Source organism: Cynocephalus volans, chromosome 3 (genome assembly GCF_027409185.1).
Source record: "Cynocephalus volans isolate mCynVol1 chromosome 3, mCynVol1.pri, whole genome shotgun sequence".
Lineage (NCBI taxonomy): Eukaryota > Metazoa > Chordata > Mammalia > Dermoptera > Cynocephalidae > Cynocephalus > Cynocephalus volans.
Window position 1 is genome coordinate 134336956 of NC_084462.1, and position 16774 is coordinate 134353729.

Consider the following 16774-nt stretch of genomic DNA (forward strand, 5'->3'; position numbering starts at 1 on the left):
GGAACCTGAAAGATCTTGCCAGTGAGCCTCTTTGACCCTTGTCTATTTTCTTTCTAGTACAGGTGGTCCCTGACTTACGATTTTTCAACTTTATGATGGGTTTACCAGGGTATCAAATGCATTTTTGCCTTAATATTTTTGAATTACCATAGATTTATCAGGACATAAACTCATCGTAAGTTGAAGAGCATGTGTATGTATAACTATTTGTAATGATCTTATTTTTGCTTTGATTTCCTACTATTCAGTATGTCACCAATAATATGATCAGAAAAGAAATGAAATATAGCTCACCTACATACAAAATTAAGTTAAATAAAAGCAAAGTCTGGGAGTGGAAACAAAGTGACATGGTGGGCTGTGCTCTGTTGGTTAAAAATCCTGGGCACAGAAGCAAATGCGGGCATGACGGCAGTGGAGAGGCTGGGAGGGAAGGGGCAGATCTGTAGGGTGAAGACCGGAGGGGCAGCTCTTCTCTCTCCTTCTCATCTCTGGCTCTCTGCATCCCACCGCTGCTCGCTGGCTCTTTCAGGCGAGGGAAGAACAGGCAGAGGGCACCCCCACGGCACATCCTCAGGCTATTGATGCTCTGCTGGAGTAGAAGTCAGGGACTGGGAGCCCGGTGTGAAGCGTGACCTGGGGAACGAGACTGTGAGTTCTGCAAGCACCGTGGGTGCCCCCCCCCCGCCGACACAGTGCACAGTGGGTATGATCCCAACTCAAAAAGGGATCTGTTCACTCCTCTTTAACGTCTATTCTAGTAGACATTAAAGGGAATTTGTGCAGAATTCTGCCTGTGATAAGAGCCCGTCCACTGTGGTGAGCTCCCTAATCCTTGCGACACTTGGTAATGTGGTTCTCAGCCACCTGCCTCTTTTAAAGGATTCTGGAGAGGTAGTGCTCCTTATGACTGGAGATACACGCTTGGTCTCCTTAACTTACCCTTGGTCTTTTCTCTGTTGCGCTTACTACTTTCTAACACATATAATTACCAGTGTAGTTGTAATTATTATTTATTCCTTGTCTCCTATAACGAGAATGCAAGCTCTATGAGGGCAAGATTTCTATTTGTTTTTCCACTGATGTATCCCGAATACTTATTGTAGTGGATTGAATTATGTTCCCCCAAAACTCACTGAGGCTTGAATTGTGTCCCTCAAATTTTATGGTTTAGAAACTTGGCTCACACTGTGACTGTTAAGAGGGTGGGAAATCCTATTATAGTATAGATGGAGCCTTGAAGAGGTGATTGGATTGTAGGAACATGGCTTGGTGAATGGATTAATAATGGTGGGCAGGGGCGTGCTTCTGAGGGCTTTAAAAGGAGAGAGAATGAGGAACTGTTTCTCTCTGCTCTCTCTGCTTCCACCCTCTTGCAATGTGAGACCCCTGGGTCACTGTCACCATCACCAGATGGACTTTGGACTTCCCAGCCTCAGAAATTGTGAGAAATATATTTCATTTTTGTTTATAAATCACCCAGTTTTAGGTGTTTTGTTATAAGCCACAGAAATGGACTAATACACTTATAGTAGTGCCTGGAGTGTTAAAGGCATTCTATAGATATTTGTGGAATGAATGAGAGCAGCCTGTTATTTTGTATCTATAATAAATCACAAGTAACTAACTTGTTGGTAGGGACTATGTTTTTTAGTCCCTTCATACCTAACAGAGCTGAGCAAGAGTGCAGAGAAGATGTTCGAATTTTCTGATAACGATACTAGTACTTCAGTCTTACATCTGCACTTCTCAGGCACTCATGGAGCTTTGCATAAGTCATTTCATCTGTTTTCATGTCAGTTGGTTAAAGGCTTTCATTTCTACTTAGAGATGAAACTAGAACTCAGAGGGATGATCATTCGCAAACCATGAATAGAATTCCAGTTTCCCACTTGCTGTTAACTAGTTGTGTAAAGAAGGGCTGGGGTGGAATACTGTCACTTGTCACATTGATGCCTTTCTCTCCTCCTTTCCTTCATGTCTTGGTCTGGGCCTTACACTGTCAGCTTCCCTTTCTCAGGCTGGATTTAGCTGCCCCTGGCTTGGCGGAAGCTGTTTCCGTCCAGGGGCCCAGTACTTACCTGCACATTCCTGTTCAGGCTGACCGCAGGGAAGAACAGGCCCTCCACGTTCTCAAACGCTATGGGACCTTGCTGCTCATCATTGATAAAAAACGTCAAGGTTTTTCTATTTAAGTCAAGGAGGACCCCGATTGTGGCCCCTTTTGCGATCCCTCCCTCAGTTCTGTGGGAAAAAAAAAAATTGGGTCTCACTTGTTTGTTGTTATTCTAGAAGCTTCCCTTTTTGTATGGTTAAACCTGTGTTTTGCAGCTTGTTTAAAATTATTCCCCACCCCCAGCCTTTTAAAACATTTTTTCCCTCTTCACATAAAATTTAATACCACGGATATACTGCATACCTGTTTATATACTGTATGTATATCTGTGCTTTATATATAAAAAGAGTAAGTTTTTTTGTCTCCCCCTGCCCACAATTTTCACTCCCTTGGGGGAGATTTCTGTTTCTGTTGAGAAGGCACGGGTTGCTCTGCTGTTGCTGAGAATGAACACACAGTATTTGTACCATTGAGCCACAGCAGTAGGAAACAAAACACTAAAGACTAGAAAAAAAAGTCTTTGGGCTGTCAGCTCTGACTTTACCCGTGTTGCACTTTGCACAAATGGTGTGAATTAAACATCATTAAATACAAAATGATCTAATTTGAATGTCAAAATAAAGAAGCACTTAGGTTGAACCTAAAATATATGCATAAGAAATTGGATTTGGGACCTTATGCTACCTATTAAATAGAAAAACTCATTCCAGAAAGACAGTAATTTTTTTGGCATGCTGAACTTGAATTAAGATGTTAAAGGCTCTCTGTAAAATGACAACATCAAAGAAGAGGATTCTTCCCTGTAAAGTGAAATAATTATACTACAGGAAATGTAGTGATTTTAAGGAAGCTGCATACAAATGTCATTTTACAAAGAATTATGTCTTATGCATTGACGGTTTCACAAAATGCCACTAAACATGGATGATCAGATTTGTCTTTCCTCTTTTTGAGGTCTAGCAATATTGAACTTCATCCTCATCTCAGCAGAGCATAGAAATGTAAAAGTGTTACTTGTTTCCTTTTGCATGCAGAATACAGACTGCACCTACTCATGAAAAGAAAGGTTTACAAATTGCATCTTGTCAATTCACAGGTTTAACAAGTGACGTGCAGCACAAGTGACATGCAGCTTGCAGGCAAGCAGATGTGTTCAGCTTTAAGAATGTGTTTCTTTACATGGTGTGTGATGGTTGTGTTATTATTCACTCCTTTGCTCCAAAATAAAGCTGCTAAAAGGGAAAAAGTAAGCATAGTGTATGGGTGATGGTTATCAGGAATCTAGTGACAGAGAGTTCCCTCAAATGTAAATCACTGAAGATAACCGCTTATCTACATCCAGCAGGATTTGATATCAAGTTGAAACAGTGTGTGTGATCACTTCACATGATAGTGAAAAATACACACCTAAATAGAGATGTACAGAAACTATCCAAGGGAACAGGAGGCCCTAGGAGTTTACTAGCTAGAGGGGGATCAGTGATGAGACAGTGGAGTCCGGTTATCCTACCACTGCCTGACTTGCTTTCCCTCTGATCTGAGTGAACAAAACTGTATTTTTTTTTTTCAGAGACACCAGTGAGAACGTATCCTGGGAAAATCTTTGAGAATAAGGTGGACCAAGGTCCATGGTAGACACTCCTCTGTCAAGGAAATGTGTGAAAAATACATTTGAAGAGAGCACACCAAATGAAAAAGGAAAGACAGGGAAAAATTATAGTATGTGTTCAATTATAATTGTTTATATTTTAGTGGTAGAGGAAACCCTGAAGGGGATTACTGTATTCTCTTTCTGTAGCAAACTGGGTACTCTGAATTCATACAGTAAGAGAGTGTTTCAAGTATAAAGCTATCCAAGTAGACATCCATAACATTTAGTTTTGGCTTCTATTTCAAACAGGAATTTTTTTTTTTTTTTTTTGTCTTTTTCGTGACCGGCACTCAGCCAGTCAGTGCACCGGCCATTCCTATATAGGATCCGAACCCGCGGCGGTAGCGCCGCCGTGCTCCCAGCGCCGCACTCTCCCGAGTGTGCCATGGGCTCAGCCCTCAAACAGGAATATTGATAATTATAAAAAGGACAATGGCTTCTATTTTCAGGTGCCTCTGGTATGAGGCATTTTTGTTCATCCAATTTAACCCTCAGAATGTCCCTGCATGGAAAAATATTATTATCCTAATTTGGTGGATTTGGAAACTGAGGTTCGGAAAATGAAGTAACTTGTCCAGCAGCCCTTTTCTAGTAAGTTGTAGGTCTGGGTTTTAGAATCCTGGATTGTTTTCCTGTACAATGGATATGCATGGGGATTCTAGTTTCCAGCCATGGGTGGACTATAGCAATGAAGGGTCTAGGAAAGTGCCATACCTTTTTCATTATGCAAAAAATAAACAGGATGGACTCAGCTCAGAGTAACAGACCTCCTGTGCTGCTTAATGAAGACCACCTGCCTGACTTCCTTACTGTTATCTATGTAACAGGTCTTTGAACTAGGGCTCTCATTCCTGAGCAGAAGCCAACGTGAAGAAGGCTTGGTTTGGGGGCTGCAGGGTACCTGTTGGTGTGCGAGTTGTTGTGCATGAACCAGCTCCGGTTATTGTCCACATACATTGCCCAAGCTTTGTCGTCCTTTCCTAACATCATGTCCTTCATCACGTCCATGCGGGCCACACCAAAGGCAGGATCAGGGTGGTTGTCGTAGCGATCTATCGTTAGCTCCCAGTAGTGGACGCCCTTGGAGAAGCCAGTCTTCCCCAGCACCACCCGGTCATCGTAGCTACTGCAGGTCACTGTCAAGTTGTCATTGGAGAAGATGATGTCTGAGTGCGCTGAGCCAGGGTCAAAAGCAAACCAGGCCACTGGGAACAACAGAAGAGAATAGGGTTAATAAGACGGACCCAACAAGCTAAGCACCAGAACATACTCCTGGACAGGTGAGGAGTGTTGTGTCGCGTTTTCATGCTTCCATGCAGGAAGGAGGTGTCCAGGGCCAGAGGGGCTGTAAGTGAGCAGACAGGGACATGTCCTGGGAGTTGGTACTCTCTGCAACGGAAGCAGATGGAGGACGGATGACCGATTCAGCAGGGGTTACCTGGCTCAGACTGCACTCCCAACCAGGTGATCCGGGAGTGAAGTGGCATCAGTTTTGGAAGGTGCAAGTCCTTTCACCTGGTGACTGCCAGAACAGTGCACCAGAGACATAAAGGGAGAGGGGATGCGCTAAGATGCCTGTGTAACCCCTGAGGCAGGGAGGCTAGAATCTAGAGTCCTAGATGAAGGAGGGATAAAACACAGGGAGTGAAATTAGGAAATATCCCTTTAGTAGAAGTGCTAAAGTCTAATCATTTTGGAAAGTTCCTTGGCTCTAGTGAAAGCTCACAAGCTGTGAAGCTATAAGCAACATAATCTAATTTTCATGAGTGATTGTGATTTGAATGTAGGACAGGTTGCTTCCTTCATAACTTAAAAATACAGTTTTGTGTATTACTCCTAATACTAAATGGGTAAGCTGTTTTGCTGGAGCAGTAGGTACAGTCATGCACTGCTTAGTGATGTTTCAATCAACAGCAGACTACATACATGACAGTGGCCATGCTATATAGCCTAGGTGTGGAGTAGGCTATACCACCTAGGGTTGTGTAAGGACACTCTATGATATTTGCACAGTGATAAAATTGCCTGAGGATGCGTTTCTCAGAACATATCCCTGTCGTTAAGCACACATGACTGTATTATGGACAGTAAGTACACACTGTTATGCCCTGAGTTCTAAATGCTGCCTACAAATAACACACTCTGAAGAAATGTAATTGCTGATTTATTGAACCTGTGAGCTACCACACATGCACTTTGGTCTTTGCTATTTGTGAGAGAATAAGGTTATTCCATACCTGCCAACAGCTTTTTAATGTCAACTGTTGTCATTCCAAGTGAAAGGCATGGTGGAGAGAAATAGGAAGCAAAATTGGCATTGATAAGAAAACATGTCTCTTTTGATAGACTAGTACCAAAAAAGGGTTAAATTGCAAATGCTACATACACTACAACAGTTGGTCTGACTTGTACCTTTACCTACATTTAGGGCTCATAAAGAGTGTTTTGCATTGAAGTAGTATAAGAAAACTGGGGGAAAATGTAAGCTTTTAGGTATAATATTAAAAAACAGAGGCATCTTTTCCACTTTTTCTATGAATTTGAAAAACTTATAATGGGGTTAAAAGACAATTAAACAATTTTATTGACATAAACTAAGCTGCTGCCATTTATTTGGTGAAAGAAATTGACCATACCAATCACATAAGTAAAAGATAACAATTACAGTAGGTATACTTGCCTAATTGAGAGTAAGGTGCAGATTGTGTCTCAAAATTGCATCCTATAAAGAGATACTACACATCAAAGCTATGAAACAAGAACCAGGTTGATAAAAATTATTTGTACACACTTAAAAAGCACCAGCTGAATATAGTCACCAGAGGCCTGATTCATAGAAAAACAAAGCCCTTTTTATGTTACTTTACTTTGCTAAAAATTAGGCTATACCATCTAGGGTATACCATCTAGGTTTGGGTAAGTACACTGTGATGTTTGCACAATGACAAAATCACCTAACAATGCATTTCTCAGAATGTATCCCTGTTGTTAAGCACGTTGGGTAAAAATTGCTTCTCTGCTCTTTCAAAGAGAAAAGTGCATCTTTTTACCATTTAATAAATCCTCCTCCAATTGATTCTAAACTCTGCAGCTTACATTTTCATCATCTTCCAAGTTCAATCTTCCACACTAACGTTTCCATATTAAGATGGCTGACTGTTTTAAAAATGAGAAAATTTACCCAATTGAAATGGAGGAATCACTGTACCTTGAGATAAAACTTTGCTGTGTTGCTCTTCTACAAATTTCTAACTCTGGTTACGCCAAAAGGTCTTTGTTGTGACTTGGCCCAAGTTAAATGATACATATGTAGCTAAAGGTGTGATGTAATCCATATGTTAATAAACACATCTGATAATTATTAATAGTGACTTGAATTGAATGTAGTAAAAACAAAAATTACTCATTTCCTTCTTAGGTTATTTTACCCCATCAATCCTTCTGATTTGAGGGAGTGGAGGAGTTGGTGGAAGTGGGAGTGGTCTCAGGTATATTGTGGAACTTTTTCAACCATCTTCTTTCCCTAAGATTTGGACACCGCTACCCCATGAGAAGCTGCCCTAGGGTGGAGGAAGGCCATCTACTCTTAAAATATTCAAAGGAGAGTGACCTACAGTCTTCAGTGGTGTCAGGGACTGATCTGGAAAATGTAGTTTTTTCGATTTTTTTTTTTTTTTTTTTAAAGATGACCGGTAAGGGGATCTCAACCCTTGGCTTGGTGTTGTCAGCACCACGCTCAGCCAGTGAGTGAACCGGCCATCCGTATATGGGATCTGAACCCGTGGCCTTGGTGTTATCAGCACCACACTCTCCCGAGTGAGCCACAGGCCGGCCCAGTTTTTTTGATTTAGTAAGGCCCCTATATGCTAATTTCTAAAACAACTGAAGGATAATCTGCTGATGAAATAATTTTATAAGAATTTAAAAAGCAACGGACTATAAAAGAGGACCAATGACTGAGTTTAAAATAAAATCTAAAGATTATGACCTTACTTTTAATTCATTACTTAATTAACTTAATTATTTTTAGTTAATTTTACTGTGGTATGAATTCACATACAAAAATTTTCTCCCAACTCCTGGCTGACTTTTTTTTATGTTTGATTTCTATTGATTGTCACTTCAATTACTATTCGCAGGTTAGAACATAGTGAGTATGAAACACTCAGTTTTAAAACTGAATCTCATATCCAGCTTTAGAAATACATTTGTAGAATCTGAATAGGGCTTTTAAAATTTTTAAATGAATCATGCCTTGTGCAAGTCTTTTTTAAACAAGTATTATGCAATCTTTTTTCACTACTTTAAACATACCATCACACATTTAAGATTTAACAATACGACTAGAACAATTCTGTTAAATATACCCATCAAATATCCCAAAACCCATATTTCATTTTATTCTTCAGACAATAAACATTACAAAGACTATAACAATATTTCAATACATTAGACACAAGTGAAAGGAGTTCCATAACAAAGCATGTTGGAAAGCCAGTAGTGCACAGAAAAACAAGAAGAAACATAAAAGCACAAAGAAAAATGTCATTTTAGAGAGAGCTTGAAGTCCCTGCATCCTTTTTGCACTGTCATGCTGTGGCCTTCTTCATTCCAGGATGTGGGATGGGCAAAAAGAATAAAATAAAAAACAAAAGTAACTTCTGGAAATGTGAAATGTGGATCGTGTGTATCCATGATTACAATATAGTCCTGAAGAGATCAAATAAGTTGGCATCGTAGATATTTTAAGATTCTATTTGCTAGACAGGGTTCACTGCAAAGTAGCCCAAGTCTAGCTTCCCTTAAATCAGCTGCAAGCCCTGTCACAACTGGTTTGGCTATGGGAAACTTCAGGGAGGCCAGACTTTTTGATTACTTGTATCCTTGAGCATTAGGCATTAGGAGTTATGGGTTTCTAATTCAGCTAGTAGTGGTCCCTCCCCTTTGCTAGGAAAACAATCAGCCATGAGCCCGACTCTCCTACCAGTGAGCACAGGCTTTTGCAGAAAATGCTTTCACTTTCTGCTGTCTGGTTTGCCTTCTTTGTAGGATGCATTCTGCTATTGACATGTTTTTGCTTTTATTTTGTCAATAAAGATCTCTTGAGTCTATGTTTAATCAGACCACTCTCGGCTGGATGCACTGATCCAGTCTCCCAGGCACAGCTGGTTTCCTGGATACAGAAGGGTTGCAAACCTCCAGATTACTGCCACAGCTTGCACTTAGCCAGCGCCCGTGCCGTGCTATGCCACTGCATGTGATGACAGCATGGGTTATCCATGGTGGTACCAGCTTGTGCAAAAAGAACAACTTCACTCATCACTTTCCAATGCCATTATACATCGACCACAGCTCCATGGTTGGTCTTACACCACACAAACAAGAACGCCACAAAGTGCCATTATCCAAATGCTCCTCATACTGGAAGCAGGCCATGGACACAGAGACTAGCTCCTCCCCCTCACCACGCACATGAATGGCAAGAACAAAACAGGTATTTCAGAGATGCCTTCATGGCACAGAGATGCAGAGGAAAGTCTGACAAGCTCAGCTCACCCGGTGCATTGAGAGACTGTAAAGAGGAATGCAAGCTCAGCTGATGGGGTGAGGATCGGAAATCAAAGTAGGATCTCCCGGGGAAGCTGGGTTGTAGATTAAGGGTGGAGGAGAAAGGACTCATTCTACGGAGCGGCAATCTTTCCGAAGGCACTGGAAAAGGGAGGGTCTGTTCTTCTGAATCTGTGTCTAAACGTAAGATCAACGCAAACTAGAGATCAGAAATCTGCTACCTGCCCGTGCACGGTTCCCCAAGACCTGCCTTACCAATGCATTCATATAAAACCTCATGTGGTCCTGCAGGGTGCCACAGGCAGGCATTTACAAAACCAATGTGCCTGGGGGCTGGGAGGGTCAGGACCCAAGACCAGAGGACACCTCCAACATCACAGGCAATTGTTTTTATTTCCTCCCAATTTTTAGTAGTAGAGAAAGTATTTTGGAAGGTTTCCTTTTAACTAAATCAAATATTTTTAGAGTTGAATTTAGAGGTTAATTTTACCCATTGATGATCAAGAGGATCATTCTCTTTGACTACCATGGAAATTACTCTGTATTCAACAATGGCCTTTTAAAGGGTTTTATTTAGGAGACGATGAGTTTTACAAACTTCGTGTTCCATATTTTCCCCTTTCCCTCCTAATAAATATTTTCTCCATATCTAGATGGATGAGATGATTTTCTGTACTAGCACATTAAAGTCTTGATCTTTGAATAGGAGAGTAAATATGGGGTGGCCTAACAAAGACAGGGCTGGACAAGTAAACAGGGAAGGAGCCTTACCTGAATTTGAACTATGATCAGGCTCTAGGGATGCCACTTGATCATCTCTGGTTCTCTAATAATAAACAGACTGTGGGCAGTGGTGAGGTACACTGGGGGCAAATTGTCTTTGTTTCTTTTCAGACAGGTCTGGCATGAAGATCATTATTCTATCAGAGTAAGGACTTATTAACTATTTGATCTAGTTTTAGAAGGACTTGTTAGTTTCTCTAAATTACAAAAATCACTCCTTTCTCTTGTCAAACAATAGCTGGTTCTATGCAGTGGTTTGGTCTAGTCAGAGATGGATCTTTCATCAATTGGAGGCTTCTTAAAAGTCAGTTTAATTGTAATAATTTAGAAAATACACATGTCATGAATGTAATATTCCGTGTCCAAAACCACCCCGTAACCGTTTTGGTGGCGAGAGGGTGTTCCTGGGAATATTTTCTGGTTTGAGTCTGTTAGCAGCTCTTCTTTGTTGAACACACCCTTCTCCTATCAAAATGCTACTCTTCATGTTCACTCAGAAATAACTGGAATGCATGTGTGCAGGACATGATCTTATCTGAAGAACTCAGAACAAGGGTATTGGCAAGTTTTAATTTAATACTGCCAAGAGTCAGCCTCATTTTCATTTCTGAACTTACAGTATTTAAAGTTAGCTTTTCGGGCTTTAGACCTATCCTTGGGGGAAGATTTTTTTTTAAACTATAAATCAGATCTCAGATAAAAGAAATTGCTTTTTATGAAGTTAAAGCTTTGTGTTCCCAATAGTAATAAATTCACATTTTCTTCTACCTAAACTTCATATGGTTTGGATGTCTTGACATGCATGATTGTTTCTTTGTTCAGATATGATAAATAAAAAATTATTATGTTATAATCATCTTAAGAGGAAATCAGCCTTTTAGTTTAATGGAAAAATTTGAAATACAACAACATAGCACCTCTAACTGACATGGACTTCCTTTAGGGAGAGAAGACATTTATGACTATATTTATGTCAATAAAAGATTTTTTATTAATAAGAATTTATTTGGAAATGTATTTCCACCAGATGTGAGAATAAATTTGTTATATTGAAAATACTTGTTGCTTTTGAAATTGAGGGAAAGAACATATATGGTAAGATGAATTTCGGAGTGTATCGAACTCCCAAGCAATCATCTGAAAACTCATGCCCTGAATCTAAACCCTGGGGTATATCCAGTCTCATCTTGAATTGTACTTACCTTTTCTATTTCAGCACCAGGAAGAACTTAGAGCCGGTGATGGCACTACTTTGTGGGGTGGGGGTCTGAGGATAGCTATGGCTGTTCATGGGACTAGTAACTTGATGCTAAAATGGTCATTGTTTTTCCTATCTTTTTATGTGGATCCATTGTTTACTGATGACCCAGTTTTCCTTGACTCCTCTCACTCTTGAACTATGCTCTCTATGTAGGTAAGCTTATTTAATATCCATGTTATCCAACCATCCCATCTTTGTTTTTGAATTTTTTCCCCCACCTATAACCTGCCGTCTTCTACCAGCTGGGCTCATTTTCTCTAAGCAGTTCCCTCCTCCCACCCCCTAATTCCTACCTTGTCATGAAAACTTTCCAAATGAATTATAAGAGAGAGAGCACTTTCCACCTGATCCCAGTCAGGCCAAACAAGCAATTGTCCCCTTATACCCTTCCCCATGGGCATATAGTGTAAATGTTTGACCAGTTGCCTATTGGTCATGTTTGCCACTTCATGGCTAAACCAGGGAGTAACAATACTGTTACTACTACATCTTAGACCACAGTCTAAGATGATAAGGGAAGACATGTATCTCAATAATATCTGAGGAGCAACCATTAAGCTTCCCCTTAAAGTCCCCTGGGATGAGGCAGTCATTGCGTCCATCCATCTCCCTCTAGATTTAGGTATTGCTGATGTTGGTCTGGATGTACCTCTTTGGGAGCACCACTCACCAACTGTAGCATTACTATCTTGGGTCACATAGAACAGATTACTAGTTCTTTAAGTATTTGAGGCCAGTCACCAATCCTCTTTAAATATTCCCTTTTCTGGGCTAAAGAGAGTCTATTTCCAGTCATTTCTCTATGTATGGATTTCAAATCCTTCCCTTTCTTGGTCATGCCCCTCTGGATATGTTCAAAGGCATGAACCAAAGACAATATGACAATATTGAGAACAGTATTGCTACTCCCTGGTTTAGTCAAATTTTACTTAACACACACCATACATACACATACACACCAACTACCCAAGTGTGCATTCTGTGTTAAACCCATGGGATGCAGGAAGGATGTACTTCCCACTTTCTTCCCTTCCCTTCAAAACACAATGCTTGAGATGTGGAGAAGGCTTCTCAGCCATTAATATTGTATTAGTCAAGAGAAAAGGAACGAGGTTATCATTTTTTCAGAATACATGATACAAAGTTATGCTTCAGGTCACAGCTAATATCTGGGATGGTGATTATTATTAATTTTTAACTTATAGATCACTAGAGAAAGACAAGTAGCTCCTTAATATCTCATCACGTTTCATCACATGCAGTGATCCTGTCTGGTTGAAGAGCTTTGCTGAGTGAAAGCAGTTTAGCAGGAAAGAGCAATGGAACTCTGTGTCACTGAATGCAGTGACTCTAGGCATAACTGTAACCCTAGGATGGGACTCTGTTTATAATGGAAATGTGTGAACACATGCTTTCCATCACCTCTGTCCATGACCATTGTTTTCCTCTTGCTCTTTTCTGTGACTTCTTTCCCTACCCACCTGGTATTGGCTGGATTCTGGTATTGGGGCCTAGATAATGACAGAGGTCTCTGCTTGAAAGAAGCAATCAAGAATTACCAAAGCAAAGATTGGCTGGGGACCACATGTATTACTGACTTTTGGGGTCAAGGAGAAAAAGAATATCTAGGTGGTATATTCCTGTTTGGCTCACTGTGTATTTCTTTTATTTGTTCATTAGCTAACATTTACTGAACACTTATCATTTGCCAGACATTGTATTAGAATTGGGCAATTGGGAAACATGAAGTTGGAAGGTCATAAGAAAAATAACTTAGAGAAAATTTGTGAAATATATTATTGATTGGTTTTTATATTTCTGGGGGTGTAATTTCTTGACTGATTCCAACATATACAGAACACTAAAGATTTCTGTTGGAGAATATTTTGAAAATGTGTAGTCTTTGAGGAGTTATTTTTGGAATTCAGAGAGGAAAAGCAACCTAACAGTGATTCCTTGTAACAGTATTGCTAATCCACCTTCCTCTGTGTCTTGGTAGAAGTCTTGGTTGTCTTTCTGTGGTAGTGAACAGCTTCAGAATTTAAGCAGCCCTTGGGCCCTGGTCTAACAAAACGGTATCTTTCACAGCACAGTAAAGCAAGATATGTCATAAGAATTGCACAAGCAGTGTTAAAGATGAGTTCTAGTTCAATTGTAAACCAGCTGTAAAATAATTTGCCTTTGTTGGGAAGACTTTCAAAGAAACAGAGAAATGAATGAAGAAGGAGGCTGAATTTTCTTAAATGATCTAATGAGCAGCCAAAGTCACAATTATGTCCAACTAGTACATAATTTATAACAAAAGGTGGTATTTTAAGCTTTCTTAACTGTGTCATTAATTGCAGTTGGGAAGTGAGAAACAAATGTGTTTTGAAAACCTCCTTTTATAACAATGAAACAGCCCTTGCCACTGCTAGGATGTCTGCATACTTCATCGCCAAGCCCTCCACTCCAATTTAGAATACCACGGTATTACTTATAAGGAACTATCATCAGAAGTACAGAAAATTCCTATATTTCAATTAGATACAGAAGATTACAAAGGATTAAACTGCTCCCCAGAGTGTCAACTGCAAAGCATACTCCCTAGAACCAAACATAGGGTTCTGAATCTAATTCAGTCCTGTGGAAAAATTTAGAAAGTTCCCTGGTATATCAGGGATGTTGTCAAAATTAAAAGTAACAAAGTATTTCTCTTTTCTGGGCTCTGAAACCTACCATTATGCCTCTCATCTTGGATTTTGTAAAATTTACCCACATTTGGTCAGGTATAATTTACCTACCTTGAGGATTTTGTCCTGGAAATGCATATTCTTCTAACTAAATTATTTTTGGAGAGGCCCAGATGCTCTGGGCCAGGAAAAGCAAAGTAGAGGCATGGAAAAAAACATCTTCAGTGGACCATATACTTCTCCTTATATGATCCTGTATCAACTATTTTCTATTAGTGTTGAATTTCCAGTATCACAGGCAGAACTTTAAGACCCATGAAGAGCCTTGTAGGAAGCAGAAGGATCTAATGCCTCTTCATAGCATTTTCTGAAATAGTTAATGCTTTCAGCAGTCATTTCGAAGAGAGAAGCCACGAAGTTACTAATTGTAAAGAACTTAGAGCCCATCTGCTCTAAGTCCATAGTTTTAGAGATGAGAAAACTGAAGTCCAAAAGCTAAGAGACACACCGAGTTACACTACCGACTGTGGTGGGATAGGATACTTAGGCAGAAGCAATTCCTGATGGGTAAAATATGGGGGTAACAAGGCCATTGTTGCTTTGTTGTGACTTGGAAACATACAAAAGGTGAAGTTTATGCCACAGGCCATGGGCACATTCCAGTGGTCTCAGGGGTGACCAAAATTTGTATAGATGACCTAATATCATCACAATCCCTGAACTATACTGAGGATGAATCTTTTCTTCTCTAAATGGAGTAGTTCAGTAGGCCGTGGTGGTTAGGGATTGAAAGCAAACACATCACCTTCCCCTGATGGGAATTTTGGCCACAGGGGGTGGGTGGTCTGAGGTGTTCCCTGTAGTTGTTCTGGGAGGTTCTTTTTCCCTCCCAAGGCTACAACTTTTCTGGGGTCTCAGGACATTGGGTACTCAGGTATGTAGGCTGGACCAAAATCACTATAAAGTATCTGCAAAGGCCAAAATATATGCATCTAAGGCTATTTGGCATTCAGAAACATGAAAGCGTAAGTCTATACTCTGCTCACACCATTAAATATTCTCTGGGTGATTTCCTTTGATGGGAGGGGGAAGGAGCCACCGCACTAGAAGGTGCAGCGTGATGCTGACAGTCTAATGGGAAAGACATTTTAATCTTTACATATGAAACCGTCTGTGCCCACTTTTCAATTTCTAGATGTAATTTTAAGAATCCCACTTATCATCATTAGATAATACAATCCTGAAATGCTGGGTAGATGGCTACTGTGGACATGCAACTATGGATGCTGGAGAGTGCTATTTTCCTCAGCGCCCTGGGTGCACACCTGCTGGTGGTGCTGGAGTTTACAGCTTATCAAAGCCTGATTCTCTAATTATCACTGATTGCCTTCTCCCCACTTTTCCTCCCAGTTGAGATCTGCAGGGCTGGAAAGTTTCTGTGAATAAATAGCTCTGTGATTTCAGCCCAAGCAGGGCTCCGAGTGCTGGTCCTCATTTGGTAGTAGCTTTCAAGGGCCTCAAAGATGTGGGCCTGACATTCCCTTTCCTGCCCAGGCAGTGATCTGTCACTGCTAGCCAAGAGCATCTCTGGTACCTATTGGGGAGAAGGGCTGCTCACCTGGGGTGGGAGGGAGCTGGAGGAAACACAGAGACATGAAAACGGGCACAGGACCAGAGGAGGAGCTTGGGTATTATGCTGGAAATGACAGCCATGTCCACATCTCCTTCTTAAAGCAGGAATGTTATTCCTTTTAATAAAACGCTAATGCAACTCTTTGAAAGTGTTTATTTCCTATTTCCGGCTGGGGTTTCTGGATGAGCACATAAGGCAGCTACACAGTGCTGCTTCATTTGGAAAAGATGTTTCCAGGCACCTAGCAGACAGACAGAATAGTTTTCTCTCGTTCCTTCCTTTTGGTTGAGTGCAAATAGCACTTTTCTAATGTGAACACCACAGCGCATTGTACTAGGCATTGGAGGCTAAACGTTGTGGGTCTGACATGTTACCTAACCTGTCAGAAGCTCAGTTTTCCCATTTGTAGAGCAGAGTAATAAAACCTTTCTCAGAGGTGGTGAACAGAATAATGGCCCATCCAAATAGGTCCACATCCTAATCCCCAGAACCTGTGAATATGTTACCTTCCATGGCAAAAGGGACTTTGCAGGTGTGATTAAGTTAAGGATCTTGAGATAAGGGAGATTATCTGGGATTATCCAGGTGGGCCCAAAGCAATCCCAAGGGTCCTTAGAATAGGAAGGCAGGAGGGTCAGAATCAGAAAGAGATTGGAAGAGGCTATACTGCTAGCTTTTAAGCTAGAGGAAGGGGCCATGAGCCAAAGAATGCATGTGGCTTCTAGAAGCTAGAAAAGGCAAGAAAACAAATTCTCCCCTAGAACCTGCTGAAGGAACACAGTCCTGCTGACACCTCATTTTTGGCCCCGTGAAACCCATTCAGGAGTCTGACCTCTAGAATTGTAAGGTAACAAACTTGTGTTGCTTTTAAGCCACTAAGTTTGTGATAATTTGTTACAGCAGCAGTAGAAAACTAATACACAGGGTAAATCTGGAACATTACAACAACAGAGCAGGGGACGGCTATAGACATTGGCAATAGCTATGGAGATGTGGTCTGTAGTCTATATAACTGTCTTAGGGAGGACAGAAAAAAAAATCTCTATTAAAGGATAGTTTTTTATATAGTTCTGACACTGGATCTCAGTAT

At 40.6% G+C, this 16774-nt stretch overlaps 1 protein-coding gene across 19 annotated transcripts in view; it reads right to left on the bottom strand.

Annotated features, from left to right (window-relative positions):
• Positions 1-573: 573 nt before the first annotated feature.
• The window catches only part of TRIM9 (tripartite motif containing 9), a 124650-nt gene continuing 108449 nt past the window's right edge, over positions 574-16774 (bottom strand). For 5 of the 19 annotated variants that reach the window (XM_063088587.1, XM_063088582.1, XM_063088585.1 and 2 more), the window contains 3 exons: positions 4669-4972; positions 2082-2244; positions 574-636 (listed from right to left, as the gene is read on the bottom strand). In XM_063088587.1, coding sequence (XP_062944657.1) covers positions 574-636; positions 2082-2244; positions 4669-4972 — 530 coding nt within the window. Of the gene's footprint in view, positions 637-2081; positions 2245-4668; positions 4973-6004; positions 6029-6447; positions 6490-9323; positions 9513-16774 lie in introns of all 19 variants that reach the window. The other 14 variants (XM_063088580.1, XM_063088570.1, XM_063088568.1 and 11 more) reach the window with 9 other exon arrangements.